A 20,228-nucleotide genomic window follows, 5' to 3' on the forward strand; every position below is an offset into this window, starting at 1 on the left:
TAGTCCAGGACACCAGCTTCTAATCCTTTTTACTTGCAAAGAAATCCTGGTTATTTTATATATCCACGTGCATGATTTCAACATTATACATCATTGGTTGATTTAGTATGACTTGAGCTTTAGAAGATGTGGATTCATGGCAGAATTTGAAGATCTACAGTAGTAACAGTGCTGTACAAATTGCATATACCAAGACACCTGAAGGCAATTTCTACTATAATTGCATAAAGCCAGCCCAGACAATACATGGAATAGAACATGATTTTACATCTAGCAGATCGAAAAGCCTACAAAGACCTTTGAGGTTAATACATTCTAATTATCAGTAATCCAGAAATTGACTTCTGGCTAATGAAAATGCCTGCACCTAATAAGTGACCACGACTGACGATCAATCATACTTGTGTTTACGAAGGCATCGCCCGACGATTGATATAGCAGCATAAGTGAATCCAATCAAAGCTAGAAGACAGACTGCAAAAGAGATAAAAATATCGCAATTAGGAAAGCAATCAGAAAAAGATTATTGAATAGATTACTTGGAAGTGAATTACATTCCCAAGAAAAAGAAAACAAAAGGTTTCTTTGTTAGATGATGTCACTATGAAGTCTCTAAACTTGCAATAAACTCCCATATAACATTTTGTCTACTGTAGTCCTCCATTTTTATCTCCATATACTACGAAGAAAATTTGCACGCATTTAATTAAGGCTTCTTTTTTTTTTTTTTTTTGCAGCAATTGGGTTGGTGTTGGTATGCATTTTTCATGAAACAGGTAATTTTGCAAGTATCAAAAGCAACATACTAGCAACAGCACTATAGAACAGAATAGCCAGGCGATATCTGACAAGCCACGGAAGATCTACTTCAAGAGAACAGTGCCTCCTATGTTCTCCTGCTTTGGCAGTAGCAACGGGGTCCAAGCTTCCCACTTGTAGTTCCAATAATGACATCTTGACACCACTCACAGTAAGCCCATTGACATCCCTGACTTCTATTTTCAAGGTCATTGGAGTTGCATCCCAGTCTATCTCAATTGCTCCAAAATTTGGTTGGCCTAAAAAAATCCACAGTTCAAAGATATTTAAACACTGGAAGAGCTAATCATATTTCTTCACCCAAAAATCCATATTTATATTGTAGGAAAAATGCAGATGACATGCATAGCTGCATACCGTATGTGCATGAGCTGTATCTGCAGTTTTGGTCCATGACTCTCAGTGGACTAGGTGTCAAGCGTGCCACAAACCTGATTATGCGATGTAATGCAGGTGGGACTGTCTCCTCTACTGCTTTTGTAAGCCCACTTGATGTTATGTCATAAAGTGGATATCCAGTAGCGCAGTCATACCGTGTGATTTCTCCAAAATGAACATCACCGCTTATGAAGAAGACTCCATCTCTCTAGACAAGAAGAACAGATTCTTAAAGTGGAAAGTTGTTATATAGTCAAGCAACGGGAAGGAATAAAATAAAAATCATCTAAAGCTTTTTTATTATATGTATACAACAGAAATCCTGCCAAAGGAACCAGCTGGTCTTGTCAAGAAACATAACATCGCAATTGAATATAGTTCAGTTCAACTGGGCGAGCACAGGTTAAAGATTATCACCTTGCTATCTGCTATCAATTTGAAAAGATGATCTCTCTCCTTAGGGAAACGTCCCCAAGACTCAAAAGAAAACAATGGGCCAGTGGCTGCCGAAAGATTTGATATCACCTGAATTGCCCGGAAACAATTATGCCAAGTACAATTGAATAAAAAGCCTGCTAACAGATATGTGGACCCAAACAGTAGAATGGCTCAACCAAGAAGAGATCTGTAAAAATGGCATCACCGGGCACTATTTACTCAGGCTCATATAGCATGGTAGACCATCAAACAAAGTAACAATGCAATAAGAATTATACACCAAAATTAATGTCAGGAAAGGCAAGGTTCACTAACATACTCATGTGGTGGTAGAAAGCAGAGGAAAAATGAAAAGAAGAAAACACACAAGATCATTCCACCATTTACACCAAAATTGGAATCATAACTGATTTGCCAATTGATGCATACGATTAGTGCACTCTTCAGAAAAACACATGAAATACAGTTTTCTGAAGAGTATTTCACCGTTTGATGTGTACGATTCGCAATGCGAGAGAGAGAGAGAGAGAGAGAGAGAGAGAGAGTCAAAGTCTAATGCAAAGTGATCAGGAGACTTCTGGATTCTACAGAATGAACACACAAGAATATCTGAAAAAAAGAGACGCACATGTCATATGATTTAAAAGCCAACAGCTCCTCATATGACAATAAACAGATGATATGTAACCATTCAAACAAAAAGCCTCAATATACGGAAATAGATTTCTGATATACCTGAATAGAAGATCCAATTATGGTAATGGCTGATGCTTGACCATTCAATTCTTTTTCTAACCATGTCCATTGTGAATTACCCAGGATAGTTCCATCACTTAAAAGAGGATCTCTGTGGTATCTGGTATCTAAGAGGATAACCTGACAAATTCTTAGCGCATCATTAGCAAATGAAAGACACACACAAAGAACCATGCTGGATATTTGTTGCATAGTACCAAAAAGAATATCAAATAATGTAATTAACCTATCTCATCCCACCATAGACTATCCAAATTCTATGTAAAAGGAAGTACCAAAGAACTAATTGAAGGCATTCACTTTTGATACCTTGACTTGTCTGCCCACAGGGCCAAATGTATACGATGCATAAACACCATCCTGCTTGCGCCTGTAATATTGAAGCCATGGTGAATTTTTTTGAATCTTTGATAGCACCAATCTTCCAACTAATGTACTTAAAAAATTTGTCCATTAATTCAAATCACCCTTATAACTACCGCTTAGACAGAATTTGATTTATTCAAATTTTGATGAGCTTTCATTAGGCAAAGAGAAGAGAACCAAAATCTTAACCAGTACATTGAGGAAATAAAAAATTAAAACAAAAAAACAAAAATAAATAAATAAATAATAAAAAATAAAAAACAAAATTGAGTAAAAAAATACGTCATGATATAGAAATAATCCTCACCGTGGACTATCCTGAGGTTCGTCTAGAAAATCAAGGAGAAGCCTTTGGTTATTGATTTTCCCAGAAAATTCTTTTCCTGCATCGTTTAATCCATAATCATGGTCATCCCATGTGCCGATTACCTACAACATCCACACATTACCATTGAATTTAAGAATAAACTAATAGCACAAGTTCTGCAATATTCATCCTGAAACTTGTTAAGTATATCATCTCATTAAAAAGGCTCACAATATTATATTACAAGAAGGTCTTGAGTGAAGCACCTTAGTTCTCTCCCGAAGACGAGAATAACCAGGATTAGTCCTAGCTTTCTTGTATTTGAATTCCATTTCCTGGCTGGAGGAAGGAACAAACCTTGGAGCATTCTTCCATGGTCCGAATGTTCTTTCCTTTCCAAATACTTTAAAAGGGCGCTTAATGTCTCCATAAATGTTATCTCCAAGCCAAATAAAAACTTGGGGATCAAAGTTGATAAGTGCATTCCAGATGGGCTGCATTCAAAAACACAAGTTTCGAGTTATCTAGTTGAAAATCCAATTGTCAGAATATTTGCTGTTTGAAACACCTAGCATGGAGTTAGTGTTGGCGTGGTTAAATTGTCAAATGTGTGCCATCTGTTAACTATACTCTTAACCCGACAAGCACAAACTAAAGGATGAGATTTTTATTAGAGTGGCACCTTGTTATGATCTTAAGTGTCTCACATGACTTAAGTGCAATCTTAACCATGGTTTAGATAAGTTCTTTGATACCCGATTTTCAATGGCAAATTCTACCTAAGGTTTATATTATTTAGTATAAGAGCTAAACACCACAAAATGGGTCAAGTCATGTAGGGTCGATTGAGATAGAGTGTACTGTCGTAAATGTCGGTTTTGGAAGCGTACAAACCTAAGTGTCCTACATAGCTTAAGCACAATATATAAGCTCCTCGGCACTTTCCTTGCAAGCAGGTTTTAAAGCTAAGGTTTGTATGACACCTCAAAGTAAGTCACAGAAAGAAGCAATGTCAATTATTCTGACAAACAGCTCGAAGATGCTATGTTACTAGGTAGAGTAATTGTTAGAATAGGCCTTATCTACCGAAGAAGGAAATTAAATCTACTAACTAGTGCAGTAACAGGAACACAAAATAGAGTCAGGTTGGAAAAATGACCAACAATCAAACAAAGAATAAAAGGTACTATACTAGCACGAGGAGTAAAAAGGTTGGACTGTGGAAGGGAAAGTAGAAAGAGAAGAAAGAAAAAGAAAACCTGAGGATGGCTTTGGTCGGAGCATGATCCAAAGGCAATTCGAGAGACCAGAGGGTCATGCTTCTTTTGGGAAGCGCCGCTTGCAACCACCGCCACCACCGCTCCTATTACAACCAAACCCCACCACCGTCCGCTCCCCATTGATGCGTTTCTTAATTATGAATATTCTTGCCAGAGTCAAAACGTAGCTATATGGTTTTCTCCATTCTAACACAAATTAGAGTCAATATAATTTGGATTCTGCGAGAAGAAGATCGACAGAGAACTGATGAGTGATCACGAGAAAAGTGAAAGAGAAATGCTAGGCGTGGAGCGCTTCCGCATAGGAATGATTTTGACCCCCTCGTATTTCTAGACTGGGCTTTGGTATTGTGAGCCAGAGCCTCGTCAAAATTACCAACTATAAAAGCCCATTCACGCAAACCTTCTTTCTCATCGACTCAACCAAATTCTTTCCGATTTCTGACCGATAACAAAAGCATATGAGTTGGCGTCGATGAGCTTCGGAATTCTGCGGTGCTCTATTATATATAAAGGCTCAAAGGCTATAGGAGTTAAACGGTATCAATTGTTTACTCCGAAATTCTTGCTACTACTACTAGAGCTGGTTTCTCGTTTCCTTTGCTCATCTTTTCTTCGCAGAAGCTTTGGTTGAACAAGTTGGCATTCATCCACAGTGACGTTAACATATTTCAGTTTGATCACAACTCGCACCCGATTTTTCTGATACTGTAACGATTTGCTAGTACTGGTCGTTCCGACTGATGTCTCAGTAAACGATCTCTGTCCTTTCTAAATTTCACACCTATTGATATTATTATTATTATAAGCAAGCAACCTATTAATATTATAAGCAACTTAAAACACGACATGTCAATCAATATAGTATGACACGAATTTTATAAATACGGGTGAAGCGTAACATTACTCAAAATATATTCAGACTGATAATTGCATGCGGGAAATAAGAAGATGCTGCCAACGTTTGAAAAATTACAAGCCTCCAGATTTTCTCTTTTAGCTCCATTCAATATTCCAAAATGTGTAAGATAGCAGCAATACAAGTTTCAATGTTTCAGTGTAACTAACTTCCAGCAAAATTCAAATGGCACAAGGACGAAGCTAAAAAATACAACATCCCCTCAAATACATACAACCTATAATAAATTACACAATAGGTATTTACCATCATATTTCTACCTTGTCCATCCCATGTACGTTTCAAAACCTCGCCCTAATTAATCCTTGTCAAGGTCTTTGTGATGATGGCTCTTGTAAAAACTAATGCAAGATAAGCCACGACTGTGACGGTGATTCCACCAAGCAACCCAAGACCAAGACGGTCATAAGCCAGCTAACTGGACAGTATAGACCCGGGGCCCAATAGCTCTCCATCCAGACAGCATCCAACTTCTCCACTAGGTCGGAGGAATTAGGCAGCAAGATGATCCAAGTTCCAGATCCATACTTTAACCGTGTTGAATATGCTGGAACATACCTGTAATCATCAACATAAGCCTTAACAACTTTGAGAAAATTACTCTTCAGTCTTTAATAACACATAATCGTAACACTGAAGTCTGAAGTATTGCAAGTCACTTGCAAATTCATCATGTTCATCCAATTACAAAATGAAAAACTTCAATCAGGCCACGCTGCCCTTTACACAGGCAATGAGGGCAGTAAAGCACAAAGTGCATGGTAGCTGCGCAAAAATGGGAAACTGTACATATCTGTAAATTAATCAACAGCTAAGTATTTATGACGTCATCTAGAGACTAGAGATGTAAAAAGTTCAGTTTGATCTGGGTAACCCTATTAGCAAAACCAGTTAGTTGAGTACTGGTTACCCTTTTTCGTTAAAATTCATTGGATAGGGTCAGTACAATAATAAAAGGGGTAGAGACTATCAAATTGACATATTCAACCAAAGGTTGGGTCCAGTACAGGCTTGCTTAGGGTTTCCATTAAATTTTTTGATTTCACCATAAACCCATCAACACAAGAGATGAATCTAATAGCGCTGCAAATGAGCCAAGCCGAACCAAGCTTTGCCATGTTCAAGCTTGGCTTGTTAAAAATTATGCAAGCTTGAACTCCAATTGAGATCGTTTTGAGCTCTAAAACCTGAGCTTGAGCTTGGTTTAACAGTCTTATCAAGCCCACAATCCGCTTGATGAGCCCACAAACTTTTTAACATTTGAATATGATCAACACTAAAACGCTATGAACCTTGCCATGATAACTAGTACATGACTCAAAAGATAGGACAATCACTATCATTGCAGGCTTACACGTCAAAGTCAAGACAAGTTAATACCCCATAGGGGCTACCCAGGCTAGAGTAAGTACTCTTCAACAACAAAAAATGTGTCACTGATATCCTAAATTTAACCAAGCATGTTTATGCAGGCTCTACACTGCCCATTATAAATTAGTATTTATATGCAAGTGAAATACCTAGTTGTGGAAATAAGCAAACTCCCTTTCCATCTGTTTCTGCCCTAACACAAGCCTCACCTCTGTTGCTGCAACCTTGTGAACAAACAGAGCTAGCATTCTCGCTGGGAATAGATGTTCTGTCAGCAAGAAAAATTCCACAAGAAAACCTTAAGTTTCCTTAAACTGCCAAAAAAACAGGAAACAACAACTGCAATTGAAGAACAGGAAAAACAGAGGAGATGAAGAGATAACCTGAATTAGAGTAGAGATTAGATCATAACACAAGCCATGGCCTTTGGGAAGCAAGGCTTACTAACCAACGGTTAACGTAGTTGATGTTAACTAACATGGACGAGAATAGAGGCCAAAAAGAAAATGGACAAGAATAAAAATCAGAATGACGGATCTAGACTGGACACTGAGGATTGCATATTGCAGCTAGACTACTTAAATAGCAGGCCGACTTTCAAAATGTAAATAAGGATCATTACAAATTTTTTTAGACTTACAAATTAATCTAAATTTCTAAATCTAGGGAATAAATAACTTTTGCTCGTAATTTCTTGAACTGACAGAATAGCCTCACCCTCATTCTGTCAACAAATTTATAGAACAAAAGGTAAGGCTATATTGCAAGGCCTATAACTGGGATATTTCATTAAAATAAAATATATATAAAATAAAATAAAATAAAATAAAAAAGAGAGAGAGAGAGAGATTTTATCTATCTATTGAAGGCAAAGGGGCATCAAGCAAGGACCTTAACCAAGATGCACGACACAACTTGGGTGCTCATTCGCTCTGGCTTAAACTGCAACAACCCAATACATGAAAAGGAAAAACTTTCTTTTTTTAAAGTACTTAACAAAGAAACCAAAACAACAGAGAGCTCTACCAAACCAGTTATACGTGTATGAATGAATGAGTAGACTAATGTGAGAATAAAGCTACCTGATAAAGGCGAAGAAGACAGAGATTTGCATCAAGGCTGTATGTTTAAGATGGTACCTGGTAAACCAAACAAAAAGATGCGTCTTTTTATTATCTTCTATGTTAGTTTCATTCAAAGCCAGAAGACAATTGCATAATTCAAAGATTAGCGTAGGTACCTACTTGTTCACATAGTTCTCCAGATCAGAAAGGATGTCCAGATTGAAAGGATTCACCACCACCAGCTACTTTACCTCTCTTCCCATTTTTATTTTTCTAAATTGTTAACCCAAAAACTTCTATTTTTTCTAAAGCTTTAGAGACCGACAGAAAAAGAGAGCGTGAGAGAGAGAGAGAGGGATTGGGTTTCAGTGGTCTTCAACGAGGGTTTTTTAGGTGATGCAATAACTTAACCCCCCCCCCCCCCCCCCCCCCCCCCTCCCCCCAATGATGGCTTGGTGGAACAATTCAGCATCACATCGGCTTCCTGGCAGAATTTGGGAGGGGGGGGGGGGGGGGGGGGGGGGTTTCAGGAATGAAATTTGGGAGGGCTACTGTTTTGACAAAGCCGCAGTTTACAATTTTTTTTTTTTTTTTAATCAAGTGGCTGCCACATGGCCGGTGCCACATCAGTGGTGTGATTCCCGGGCTTCACACCAGAGTGAAGCCCAGCGTTACTCATTCCACAAAGATTCAGGATCTTTACTGAGATTCTTCTTGAATAGTAACAATCTTAATAGAGATGGTCTGTACTTTCAGTGGTAGCTGTAGAATAAATACAAGAACAATCACCACCATATTCCCAAGCTACTCAACTATGCTTGGGATTTGCTTTGGGAAACCAAATTACCGATTCATTAGTGTTCTTAGTGGATTTCACCCCAATCCACATTTGAAAAATTATAGGGAGTTAAGAAAGTCATAATAGTTGAAGAGAACTACAAATTATATGCTTGAGAGTATATAAGACTGTCATGGATGTAAATAAGAACTTTCTACTATTTGACACGAAAAGAAAGATGTACTCAAAAGAAAATGAACTTATTGTCAGAAATTCATAAACAATACAATCTCTAATTCTGTCATCCCAAATGAAAATCATAGCCCCACAAATAAATCCCCAATTTCACCCAATCTCTAATTTGAAACACCCAAGGCAATTGCTATCAATTAACTTGCAACCAAAAATTTCTCAAGAAATACCAGTATTCGGCCATAGTCAGGAATACAACGGTTTCTTCCAAACTGCATATAAGATCAACCAAAATAGTGCATATATAGGTGCTATAATTAAGTGATAGATTCTACAAATGAAGTACAGATAGCTCAGAGAAAGAAGTCAAAATTCGAGTAAGCTTATTATGCTTACAACAAAATTATGATTGCTTGCCCCATGTTGCAAAAACTTTTATTTCTAGTGTTGCTTACCATGGAATTATAACAGCAAGAGAAAATTAAACCAACATAAATCATAAAAAACATGCGACACAGCTCAAAAACAGAATCTCTGATTACCAATTTCATACCACTTGACAGTTCCAACATGTTGTACTAAAAACACAATCGAGATCAGTAGGCCCGCCGCATCATTCGTTTTGGTTTCTTAACAAAACTCAATCTAATCTGCTTAAGTCGGCTCCTCTTCCTTGCCATCTTCTCCGGCAATGTCTCCCTCTTCTTCTCACTCTTCACAACCTTCACCTTCTTCTTCACATATCTCGGATCCACCACATATGCTTTGAGCTCCACAGGCACCCCTCTCTTCCTCCCCTCATTAAACAGCACATTTGCCCTATCAAGCCGATTATGAGCACACAACTTCTCCATCAACAAATCATAAGTCTTGATCCCTGGCTCACACCCGTCCTCCTTCATCTTCTTAAACACACTCAAAGCATGATCAACTCTCTCAATCCCACACAAAATCTTCAAGAACCCATAATACGCCTTCTTATCAAGCTTGCTACCGTGGCCAGCAGACCTCATTCTATCAATCATTTCATCCCCTTCTCCCACCCTAGCCGCCTGATACAAACTCCTAATCAAAACAAGAAACGTAGTCTCATCCGGATAACAACCCCACTCTCCCATCCTATAGAACAAGTTCATCGCGTCCTGGGTCTTCCTAATCTTACACAAATTAGTGATCAACACGTTGAAAGTGTCCACGTTTCTTGGAACCCCACGAACATCCATTTGGACCAACACATTCTCAGCCTCCGAATGAAGCCGGAACGGCTCCTTCTCCCTACAAAGCTTACAGACACAATCCAGAATTGCATTGTACGCCACCGTCCCAATCTCAAACCCTCCCCTATACATCTCCTCCGCCAATCTCTTGGCATCGTCGAGCTTCCCATCCACGCACCAACCTTTCACCAGCAAGTCGCAAATCCCCTCGTCGGGAAAGAACTCGTTCGCCAGCTTCTTCACCATTCTCTCGGCGTGACTCGCATACCCATTCGCGCAGAGCTTCTCAACAACCACTCTGAGCGACTCTCGGTCCCGCTTGAGCCCGTACTCCCTCTCCATCCTCTCGAAAAACGACACCGCATCAGTCGGCCTCCCGGCTCGGACAAGCCTGTCGACGGCGGACTCTAGGGTTTTAGGCCCAGCGACTCCGACCACATCGGCGAGGACCTGCTGGGTGGCCTTGAAATCCTTCCGGCGACCGAAGTAATCTACGAAATACGACAGCGTTTCGTCGGAGTGGGTGAAACTAGGGTTGGAGATGAGCCAGTGGTTAAACCCCAGGACCGTACGGCCGGCGTCGGGGGAGAGATTGAGGGTGGAGAGAACGAGAGAAGGGGTCGGGTTAATGTGGGAGAAGCAAAGGTGGAGCCTTTGGGAGATTGGGAGTGGGTCTGAGTTTGGGTCTTTCAAAAGCTCCGAGGAGAGCGTGAGCGAAATGGAATCTGGTTCTTGTGGCGTGGATGAGGAGGTGCTACTGGAAGCTGAAGAAGAAGAAGAGAAGGTCTTAGAGAGAGTGAGACACTGAGTGAAATGTGGGTGATGGTATTGGTAATGGTGCTGGTGCAAATGGGAGGAGAGGGAAGTGGGTATTGGGGGAAAGAGATACGTCGTCTTATGCTTAGAGAGACACCGGAGGAAGAGATTGCCAAGGGACATTTTTCACTTCACACCCGCAGACAGAGAGAGCAGAGGAAGAAGAAGAATAAGATGAAGAAGAAGAGGGAGTGATGAGGCGTTCGGGGGTTCGGCGGAAGAAGAAAAACGAAGGCTCAAAGGCTTCTTTATTCGGGTTGAGAGTTCTGAATTTGGGTAACCCAATCGGGTTTGGGTTGAGAAAAACACAGTTGGATTTGGCCTTCAAGTTTCAACAACCCAAAAGTAAATCATGAAAAAATAAAAATTTTACTTCCTTTTAATTTTATTTTTTTAGTTTTACCCCTCTTCTAACATAAAAAACCAAAACTATCCAATTCATTTAATTTTCTCCATACTTAAAGACTCCAGTTCGCTTCTAACCAGCAAAATTCAATTTGGTTTGAGATAAAAATAATAATAATAATAATAATGTCAAAGCATAAAATATCACTTGATACACTTCGCTTATAACCAGCAAACGTACAGCGTCACATAAAAAATCAGCCTCTCATTTTAAATCTATGATGCTTATTCTCTGCAAAATACTTTCTCTTTCTCTTAATCTCTCTCTCTCTCAGACCAGATGAGAAGATAGAAGCAAACCAAAAGAGAAAAATAGGAAGACCCACAAAATACAAATCTAAAAGAAGAACGAGAAAGAGTCTTGCCGTTCATCTTATTTCTCAACAAAGAATTGTGCAGCATGTGCCGCCAGACCGTGTGGCTTTGGTCCTGTGGATCGTGGCTTAGTGCATCATTTGAACTTAGGTTTCCTTTCTGCAGAATTTGAAGGTTTCCTTTGTGGGTTGTTGGCTTTGTGGCAGCATGTGCTATTGGATCGTGCAAGAGTCGAGAGGTCTTGTGAATATGTGATTCATCGTTGGGCGGAGATTGAAAATAAAAAATTAAAAAAGAAAAAAAGAAAAAGGGGAACTTCAGTTTGCCTCCCTCCTTCAACTTTCAGCCGATTTGATAAGACCTTCCTCAACTTTTAAATATTTCATTTTGGACTTCTAAACTTTGATTTGCTCTCACTTTGAACCCTATGTTAGTTACACCATTAAATTTATTTTTATTCCCAATATACCATCACTCGAAACTACATCGTTTTGGCCTTGAAAACTACAACACCCACCCCAACCCAAAACGACCCCGTTTTGGGCTAGACAATTTTTTTTATTTTTTATTTTTAAAAAATGAAAAAAAAAAAAAAAAAAAAAAAAAAAAAGGAGTCACCCTTTGCCTAAAATGGGGTGACCGGACCAACCCGTTTTGGCCAAGGGGGTGGCTCCAACCACTCCCATGGCCGGTATGGGGGTGGTTTCGGTCCGGCCACCCCTAAAAGGCCCAAAAAAAAAAGGGAGGGGGGGGGGGGGAGGGGGGGGAGAGGGATCGGGTGTTTTGGGGGTGGCCATTGGCCATGAGGGTGGTTCCCCTACCCCCGTACTGGCCATGAGAGTGGCTCTAGCCACCCCTTTAACCAAAATGAGGTGATCCAGGCACCCCATTTTGGGCAAGGGGAGCCACTTCTCTTTTTTTTTTAAAAAAAAAAAAAAAAAATCTAATTTTGTCTATCCCAAAACGGCGTCGTTTTTGGGCTAGGGATGGGTATTGTAGTTGTGGACAATTTTAGAATTTTAATTGGCTGATTGAGGATATAATGAGCATAAAAAGTCAAACCATTTGAGTTTAATATTAAAAACTATTATAGGGGTCCAAAGTGAGCAAATCAAAGTTCAGTAGTCCAAAGTAAATGATTTAAAGGTTAAGAGGGTCTTGTCAAATGGATTGAAAGTTTAGGGGCAAACAAAAGTTTCAATAAAAAATAAAAGTTAAGACAGTAACTAAGAAAGAAGAGATCTTTATCATTTTTTATTAATAGAACATCTCATTTTCAATATCTGTCTTGTGGTTTCAGTGGATAACAATGTGGAGTTGTGGTCTTGTGGACAGCTAGCATATGGGTGGGGGTTGTGGCCCGTATGGCACTGGCTTAATGCCTAGTAGGTAGTGGCTAATTAAATATTGCATTGTTAGATTTTTTTTTTTTGGTTTTAAATTGATCATAAGATACACTTGCAATCTTGCATAAAGAGGTTCGTTGCAAAGTCAAAGTGGGTGTAGGTTTGTGGCTAAGTGAAAAAAAATAAAATAAAATAAAATTGGGTTAGTCACGTTAGTGAGTGTGGGCCCTGTGGATCAGGCTAAAGATTAAAACTAACATTTGGCTTATCTTTATTATTACATCATTGTTTTGGCTCGACTCTCAGCATTATTGTTATTGGGGGCTTCAAGGGATCTTGTTAAGAGACATAGTTCACACTCAAAGGTACCATTTTTCTTAAACCCTATAAATTGTACTTAGTTTACATTGCTAATAATTTATGATATTGTGTGTTTGTTATGCCATAGGATTAGGATTTTAAAGGAGCTTTTTCTGTCATGAAGCTTGTTAAAATTAGATTACGTACTAGAATGGAAGATGAGTTTCTTGCAGACCATTTAATAGTTTATATTGATAAATAAATTGCTAAGAATGTCACTTCAGATATGATAATTGATGAATTATATTCCATTAAAAGAAGATGCTAAGTGTTTTTTTTTTTTTTTTTTTAAGTCTTTTTTTGTACATGTCTAGCAAAATAAAAAACTAGTTTGTGTATTCTGAAAGAAAAGTTATCTTGATTTCCTTGAAAATGATTTTATAGACATGTAACTTTTGTATGCATTAATGATTTATGACTTACTATAAAATTAAATTTAAGTCTTCTTCGCTTTTATTTTACATAAATACGCACATATATAGAAAAATTATAAGTATCAATATGTTTATATAAGTTTGTCCTCAAACTAAAAATTTTGGTTCCACCCCTAACAACAGTCCAGTTCGGATGGTGGCCAACAGTGGCATGAGCTAGGTGGTGGATGAGGGATCGGTGATGCGGTCACATTAACATTAACACTAATATATAATTGAAAAATGAAAATATGATTTTTCAGTATTAATTATGCTAAAAAAAAAAAAAAACTAGTTGGAATCCCTGCAAGAAGCAAGGCCAACGTCAACTGTTGCAAACCACACGCTGACACGCACAATAATGTGCGGCAGAGGTGGAGCAAATGTATCGCTCTGGCTCCTTATAAGCCTGATGGTCGCACACCACATCTGGAACTTTGTTGGGCTTAGTTGGAATTGGGCGGGCTTAGAACCCATGCAAACCTCCTCAGTATTCTTAGCTGCGAAGCCTGCCTCGGCTCCGATTCGCGTGAGGTCGCTGTACACAAGTCGGACACCCAGCACCGCTAACGATCCGAATTCCATGGCAGCGGCTGCTCCTAAGTGGGCTCAGAAGACCATAACTCTGCCTCCCCAGAGGAGGGGCTGCCATCTCATCACCCCTAAGGTATTTTCCCCCACTCGATTCATCCCCCAACTATTCCTCGCAATTTCATATATGTTTCGCATAAATACTCCACCGGATGCTACTTGTTGTCTTGAAGGACGATGTAACTGCTACTTGGGATTGCGTTTCATTTTTATCTATGCGGAAATGAAATATTTTGTTTCAAGTTAGTAATTCCGGTGAGCAGTAAACACCCACTCAAACATACCCAGCCTTTCCCAACCAATCTCTCTTTATACATTTGGTTTTTCTGCTCTTCGGGGACCAGATTTCTGCATCAGTCGAACAGATTATGGTTTTTCTGTCCGTCAATAACCTATTTTGATATGTTTCAGCTGTTTAGAACTTGACTCATGTTGTTAATAATATTAACTTTAACATCCATGGACCTATTACATTTACTGTTCTGTGTTTCCTCGCCCTGGCAACTCCAAGATAACCAAAACAGCCTATCATCCCTTGTTGTAAAGTTTTATTGTTTGTCAGAATATAGAGATTTTCAAGTAAAATATTGTGTTGGATTCTACTCGATTTTCAGATTTTTAATAGACAACAGGTGAAAAACTCACTTCTTGTATATTTAAACGCATATTAGACACTCAGAATCCAAAGGGCAAATCATCTTGGTTAAAAGCATTAAGACGCTTCTCATAGCTACAGCTCAAATAGAGCACAGCACTCCAGAGGGAATCATAAATTACCAGTGCCATCATCCCACTCGAGCTGGATAATTATGAACCTTTCATTGTTGTAGGCCTACTATTATTCACCTGTGTAAGCATTAAAGGGCCACTTCACGGGTAGGAGTTGTGGCAACTGTCAACTTATTCTACTTCTTCATGTGAGAATAAGCTCTGGGCTTGAAATCATTTTACAAAGTATCTCCAATTATGAATATGATTATCTTTGTTGTATTGGTGGTATGGTTAATTTATCAAAAAAAATTTGGTGGCATGGTTAGTTTATATGAAGCAATGATCAAAGGCCACAACAGGGACTCATACCATGCAAAACAGTATGCACCTCCACTTGACAACAGCATATCTTATAGACTATTTTTTGTATTACTCTTATATTGATAACAATTGTTGTTTTTAAAATATCAGATAGTGAAGGAAATTGGGCAAGATCTGTCAGAGTTCAGGTGTGGCCTTGCCCATCTCTTCTGTAAGTGATATGAGATCGGTCTAATAATTTCTCCCTCATGTTCAATGTGGTTTTGTTTATTGGAATTCATCTTCTATTTTAAAAATTTTAGTGCAGCACACTAGTGCTTCTCTTACTATCAATGAGAATTATGACTCTGATGTTCGGGATGATACCGAGACATTCCTCAACAGGATAGTTCCAGAGGTTTGTTTGTCTGGTTTACTATTTCATATAGCAGCCTATGTCATCTAAGAAAAGATCTCATGTGGTATTTGGATATTTATTTTCAGGGAAGATCTGCGCCTTGGAAGCATACAATTGAAGGTTAGCATGCATTCATATGTTTGAATTAGGGTTAGGTTCTGATTTTTAATTCTATGGATACTCTGTCTTCTCTTACTTAAGGTTCTCATTTTTAGTTCTATGGATACTCCGTCTTCTCTTATATTCCCCTGTACACAAGGGTTGATGTTGAGTTGTGTACTTTCTGCAGGCCCGGATGACATGCCAGCACATATCAAATCGTCGATGTTTGGCTGCACGCTGACGTGCGATGATCTCATACTCATAGTTAGAACTGTTTATTTGCTCTGAAGTTTTATTATATTGTTCCTAATTAACTCGCTTCATTCTTGCGCAGGGTTCCAATTACAAATGGACAGCTTAACATGGGAACCTGGCAGGTATATAAAAGCAGCATAATGGTCAAATTTCCCTGAATAGTTTAACACTAGATAGATGGTTCTAATGGTGTCATGGCAGAATTAGGCATTTTTTTGGACCTAGTTGTGTAGGTCTTAACTTCATCAAGTGTATTAAATATCAATATAACAGGTCATGCTATAGTCTTTGGACTAACTGGCTTCTCCTCTCTCTCTCTCTCTCTCCTGAAGTAAACTAGAGTTGTAGGGTCATGTTTCAATCTGATTATCCTCACATTTTTTTTTTTTTTTGAAAGAAATCCTCGCATCATTCATGCACATGTGCACACATATATGGTACATGTTTCGGGTCATGTCTATAGCGTCTCTATTGATCAGCTTCATAATCTGTTCAACTTTTGTCTGCTATACTGCTATTTCAGTGTGTGTTATAGTTCCTTCTGCTATTGTGCTTCAGGGGATATGGCTGTGTGAGCACCGCGACGACGCCACTCCGCGCAAAGTTGTGGTTACCCTCAATGGAATATAAGAGGCTCTAAGCTCCAGAGATTTCTGTTTCATTTAGTTTTATGTTTACGTAAACAACAATTAAGTAAAGTTGTGGTTACCCTCAATGGAATATAAGGCTCTAAACTCCAGAGATTTCTGTTTCATTGAGTTTTATGTGTACGTAAACAACAATGTACTTAATTGTGTAATCATGACCACATGTTTGTCTATCGTGTATTCGTGTTGGTAATGGGTTCTTAGTGCTGTGCCGTGTTAAAATTTTATAAGCAGTTTTCACTATTATATTCTGTCAGAACACTATTTTATACTAAAACTACAAATAACTCTAAAACACGTTAACAAGCAATATGTGTTGCCACTTGCCAGCGAGCAAGGTTTGGCATCCTGCCTACGTTGGGGGTGTATTATGTATAATCTGTTTTGCTCTTGTTGAATCCAGTGATTTCAATAGATTGCAGACCCTTACATCTGAAACTCATAAATAATGGAAGATTTATCTTTAAGGGCACCAGGCAGCCGGGATTTACTTTACTATATAATCATTATTCCAAATTTCCTTTGGTCGGACCTGAAGGTAGAAGATATTAGGATTTTCCGAATGATAATTTATTTTATCTTGGAGGAAATTAATAGTGCTGATATATAGATAGTACTTTCCATGAACAAATTGAATCTAAAATATGCTGAAATTTTTACAAGAGCATGGAAATCTTTCATTGACAAATATGGAATAAAATAATGACAACGGAAAAAGATTCCAAGCTAATGAGTAATGGGCAATGGGTATATGGATTAGCGCATCATACAGCTGAACTCTTCAAAGCTGAGAACGCCGTCTCCATTGAGATCAAACTTTCGAATCATGGCTTTACAATCTTCGATGGACTTGGAGTCGCCGAGTCGACTGAGCATCCTCTTCAAGCTGGTGGGGGTGATGCACCCGGACCCCTCCATCTCATACATCCCAAAAGCCAGTCTGAGCTCCTCATTCTTCTCCTCGTCTCTGCTTGCCTCCATTAGCTTCTGGAATTCCTCGAAGTCAAGCAGCCCATCCCCGTTCAAATCAGACGAGCTCACGGCTGCTTCTGCATCATCCATGGACAGTTTGCCCCCAGTAGTCCTCACGCAGCTTTCCAACTCGGCTGGAGATATTTTACCATCTCCATCTTCGTCAAAGTAATCGAACACCCTTTGGAGCTCGCTGCAGTGTTTGCTAATTGCCTCGGAATCAGTTGAAAGAGAAGGGTTTTCCCTCTTTCTTGGAGACAGTTTGCGCCGTAATCTTCCCAAAACTGACTTTGGAGAGGTTGAACTAGGCTTTTGATCATCCATTACAATTGAAGAAGAAGAAGAAGAAGACGCTGCATCGTGTTTAGCTTTCATGATGAAGCCTGGCATGTCGTTGCTAAAGCAAAGAACTCTCGACCGGGTTGTAGACCTGAACCTGAAATTGGTTGAATGTATATATATAAATATTTATAGGTTCGCTCTTTCACCTACTATAACAAGGAGTTGGAAGCACGAAGGGGAAAGGACTTGTATATATAGGGAGAGACTATAGCAAGTTGGAACACAAAAGGGAAAGGACGCGCCGATCGAGGATAAGTACAAATTTAATGATGTTGTGTTACAGACGTGGGAAGCTTTTATAAAGTTTCGGGTGGATATGGTTGGAAGAACGCGGTTTTTAGCTACCACGTATCGCGTATGCCCTGATTCTACCGACGGCCAATTGTTTATATAAAATTGCACTCTTCTGATAAGATTCAGAGTCGCAGCGCGTGACGGAAGTTTCCTGCTTTCAGAGGGGGATGATTCTTTTCCTTCTGGGCACTTCGGGAATTTTCCTTCTGGGCACTTCGGGAATTTTCTCTTTTGAACTTTCTAAACGCGCAAGTGCATACGTGGGGGGAGCCTTGTCATCAACCCAATTATAAGTGGAATTTTTTTTGCAAATTATTATTACTTTGATGTATACTGTATGTTTGGACTAAGAACGAGGAGAGATTCGAGAAAAGAGAATATGAAAAGGGACAGAGATACTTCCGCTTTTAATATAAACCTTTCATTTTTTTTTTTTTTTTCTAATATGTATTAAGTAGATTATTATAGTAAATAATAATAATAATAAAAAAGTAGATTATTATACATATTCAAAGAAAAAAATAATGCCATTCAGTGGTACCATTGGTTTGCGTAGTTATGCTGACGAGTTATAACCCATGCAAAGAAAATCATTGAGGAGAAACAAAAAGGATAATTCTATTGCTTTAAGGTAGTGGCGGAACCTTAAATGTTGATTTGGGGGTAAAACTATAAACAAAAAAATGGGGGAGACAAAATAAATATTTAGGAGTTTACTTTATAAAAAATAGAAAATTTGAGGAAATTTTGAAAATTTGGGAGGACATAAGCCTCCCATGGTGTAAAATGGGTCTGCCCTGCTTTGTGGTGATCAAGCCTCCAACCAAACACCTTAAAGAGATCAAACTTTCAAATGCCTAAGGCAAATTTATATTATTCTATACCAATTAAATAGAAAACGACTATACTTACAATAGAAACATTATTGAATTCATGGTTAATTTTTTTATGTAGAAAATCAACATGTAATCACTCGCGTCTAATCATTACGTTAGAGTGACATACCGTAAAGGGGAGGGGGGCGATGATGCCACCTCCAATACTTAAATTAGTAAAGCAATGTGGTGAAAATTGAAGAGATATATGAATATTAAGGGATGATAGGCCACATAAGTGTCGCCTTCTACTAGCCTTATATAGCTATTAGCTAGGTTAAATACCATTTTATGTTGTTCGCTCGTAAGGAAATTATTGTCAAGCAGCCATTAATTTGGCATTCGATTGCGCGGGTGATTTTGGTTCACTTTCTTTTAGTGAATTATCTTTCTTAAGTAGGTGCATTCATTGTTTTCCATAGAAGATGGTTGCCTGATATTCAATTTCTCTTTTGGATGTATGCTTCAAGTAAGGTTAAGTTTTTGTGAGCTCACTAATCCTTTGAGGCTGCGTTTGGGCTCGGCGTTGGATGAGCTTGTGAACTTTGTGAGCTGAGCCACCAAAATTGTAATAGAAACTAAAATAAATAAGTATCAAATAAAATATGAAACATATTAAATCCCAGCATGCAAAATAACCAGTAGCCAATCGCTTTGTCAATAATTATGTCCTATTGCATTTGACTATTGATATTTTTTTAAAATAATATTTAGTTATCGGGGTTTATAGTTATACTAAATTGATTTATGAGTATTAAAAGTATGCAAAATATTAATGGGATAAGTTATGTGTTCAAAATAATTCCTACCAGTTTTTGACAAATGTCATTAGATGGATACATGAATCTACTTCCACCCAATTACTTAAAATTTCTGTGAGTGGAGGTCGCCTCTCTATGAGTTGAGGGGAGGCTACTACCACCTGGTCAGGGAGATTTTTATCTTTGAGATAAAGTTGTAGTTTTATAACAAAATCATTAGTTATATCATGTGTCAATTGGAAAAATTAGTTGTGACATGAATTAGAAAAAAAAAAAAGAGTATATATATATATATAACATGGCCGGGCTACTGGATGTCCCCTCCGACTAAAGTACGTACACCATGTGTTAAAAAAAAAAAAAAAAAAAAAAACCATGTGTTAAGTATCTTTGCGAGAAAAGAAAGGAAAAGAAAGATAC

The 20,228-nt window shown here is 38.5% G+C and overlaps 4 protein-coding genes across 4 annotated transcripts; 1 reads left to right on the plus strand and 3 right to left on the minus strand.

Annotated features, from left to right (window-relative positions):
• Window positions 1–97: 97 nt before the first annotated feature.
• LOC132189046 (Calcineurin-like metallo-phosphoesterase superfamily protein) lies at window positions 98–4,913 on the minus strand. The gene is made up of 9 exons (XM_059603522.2): window positions 4,324–4,913; window positions 3,331–3,558; window positions 3,065–3,186; window positions 2,701–2,761; window positions 2,371–2,511; window positions 1,615–1,722; window positions 1,177–1,405; window positions 807–1,058; window positions 98–474 (listed from the first exon to the last, which is right to left on the minus strand). Exons 1-9 carry the CDS (start codon window positions 4,462–4,464, stop codon window positions 392–394), a joined length of 1,365 nt encoding a protein of 454 aa, XP_059459505.1. The 5' UTR covers window positions 4,465–4,913; the 3' UTR covers window positions 98–391.
• Window positions 4,914–9,185: 4,272 nt separating this feature from the next.
• PNM1 (Pentatricopeptide repeat (PPR) superfamily protein) lies at window positions 9,186–11,051 on the minus strand. The gene has a single exon (XM_059604963.2). The coding sequence runs from the start codon at window positions 10,822–10,824 to the stop codon at window positions 9,265–9,267; it is 1,560 nt and encodes a 519-aa protein (XP_059460946.2). The 5' UTR covers window positions 10,825–11,051; the 3' UTR covers window positions 9,186–9,264.
• Window positions 11,052–13,905: 2,854 nt separating this feature from the next.
• Window positions 13,906–16,737, plus strand: LOC132189605 (secondary thiamine-phosphate synthase enzyme). Its single transcript, XM_059604352.2, has 7 exons — window positions 13,906–14,207; window positions 15,314–15,374; window positions 15,466–15,560; window positions 15,647–15,680; window positions 15,850–15,904; window positions 15,997–16,039; window positions 16,476–16,737. Exons 1-7 carry the CDS (start codon window positions 13,953–13,955, stop codon window positions 16,545–16,547), a joined length of 615 nt encoding a protein of 204 aa, XP_059460335.2. The 5' UTR covers window positions 13,906–13,952; the 3' UTR covers window positions 16,548–16,737.
• A 458-nt stretch (window positions 16,738–17,195) lies between these two features.
• CML37 (calmodulin like 37) lies at window positions 17,196–18,156 on the minus strand. Its single transcript, XM_059605020.2, has one exon. It carries the CDS (start codon window positions 17,924–17,926, stop codon window positions 17,321–17,323), a length of 606 nt encoding a protein of 201 aa, XP_059461003.1. The 5' UTR covers window positions 17,927–18,156; the 3' UTR covers window positions 17,196–17,320.
• Window positions 18,157–20,228: the final 2,072 nt, after the last annotated feature.

Source organism: Corylus avellana, chromosome 9 (genome assembly GCF_965113065.1).
Source record: "Corylus avellana chromosome 9, dhCorAvel1.hap1.2, whole genome shotgun sequence".
In the NCBI taxonomy this organism is placed as follows: domain Eukaryota; kingdom Viridiplantae; phylum Streptophyta; class Magnoliopsida; order Fagales; family Betulaceae; genus Corylus; species Corylus avellana.

Bases quoted from the DNA above. Each gene is read 5' to 3' on its own strand.
- PNM1 (XM_059604963.2), bottom strand. From the start codon at position 10,824: ATGTCCCTTGGCAATCTCTTCCTCCGGTGTCTCTCTAAGCATAAGACG.
- LOC132189046 (XM_059603522.2), bottom strand. From the start codon at position 4,464: ATGGGGAGCGGACGGTGGTGGGGTTTGGTTGTAATAGGAGCGGTGGTG. The intron at 3,187-3,330 runs GTGCTTCACTCA...TGGATGTTGTAG, and splicing joins GTCTTCGGGAGAGAACTAAG to GTAATCGGCACATGGGATGA. The intron at 475-806 runs GTATGTTGCTTT...TCTCTTTTGCAG, and splicing joins GTTCTATAGTGCTGTTGCTA to TCTGTCTTCTAGCTTTGATT.
- CML37 (XM_059605020.2), bottom strand. From the start codon at position 17,926: ATGCCAGGCTTCATCATGAAAGCTAAACACGATGCAGCGTCTTCTTCT.
- LOC132189605 (XM_059604352.2), top strand. From the start codon at position 13,953: ATGGTCGCACACCACATCTGGAACTTTGTTGGGCTTAGTTGGAATTGG. The intron at 15,681-15,849 runs GTTAGCATGCAT...TACTTTCTGCAG, and splicing joins TTGGAAGCATACAATTGAAG to GCCCGGATGACATGCCAGCA. The intron at 16,040-16,475 runs GTATATAAAAGC...ATTGTGCTTCAG, and splicing joins TTAACATGGGAACCTGGCAG to GGGATATGGCTGTGTGAGCA.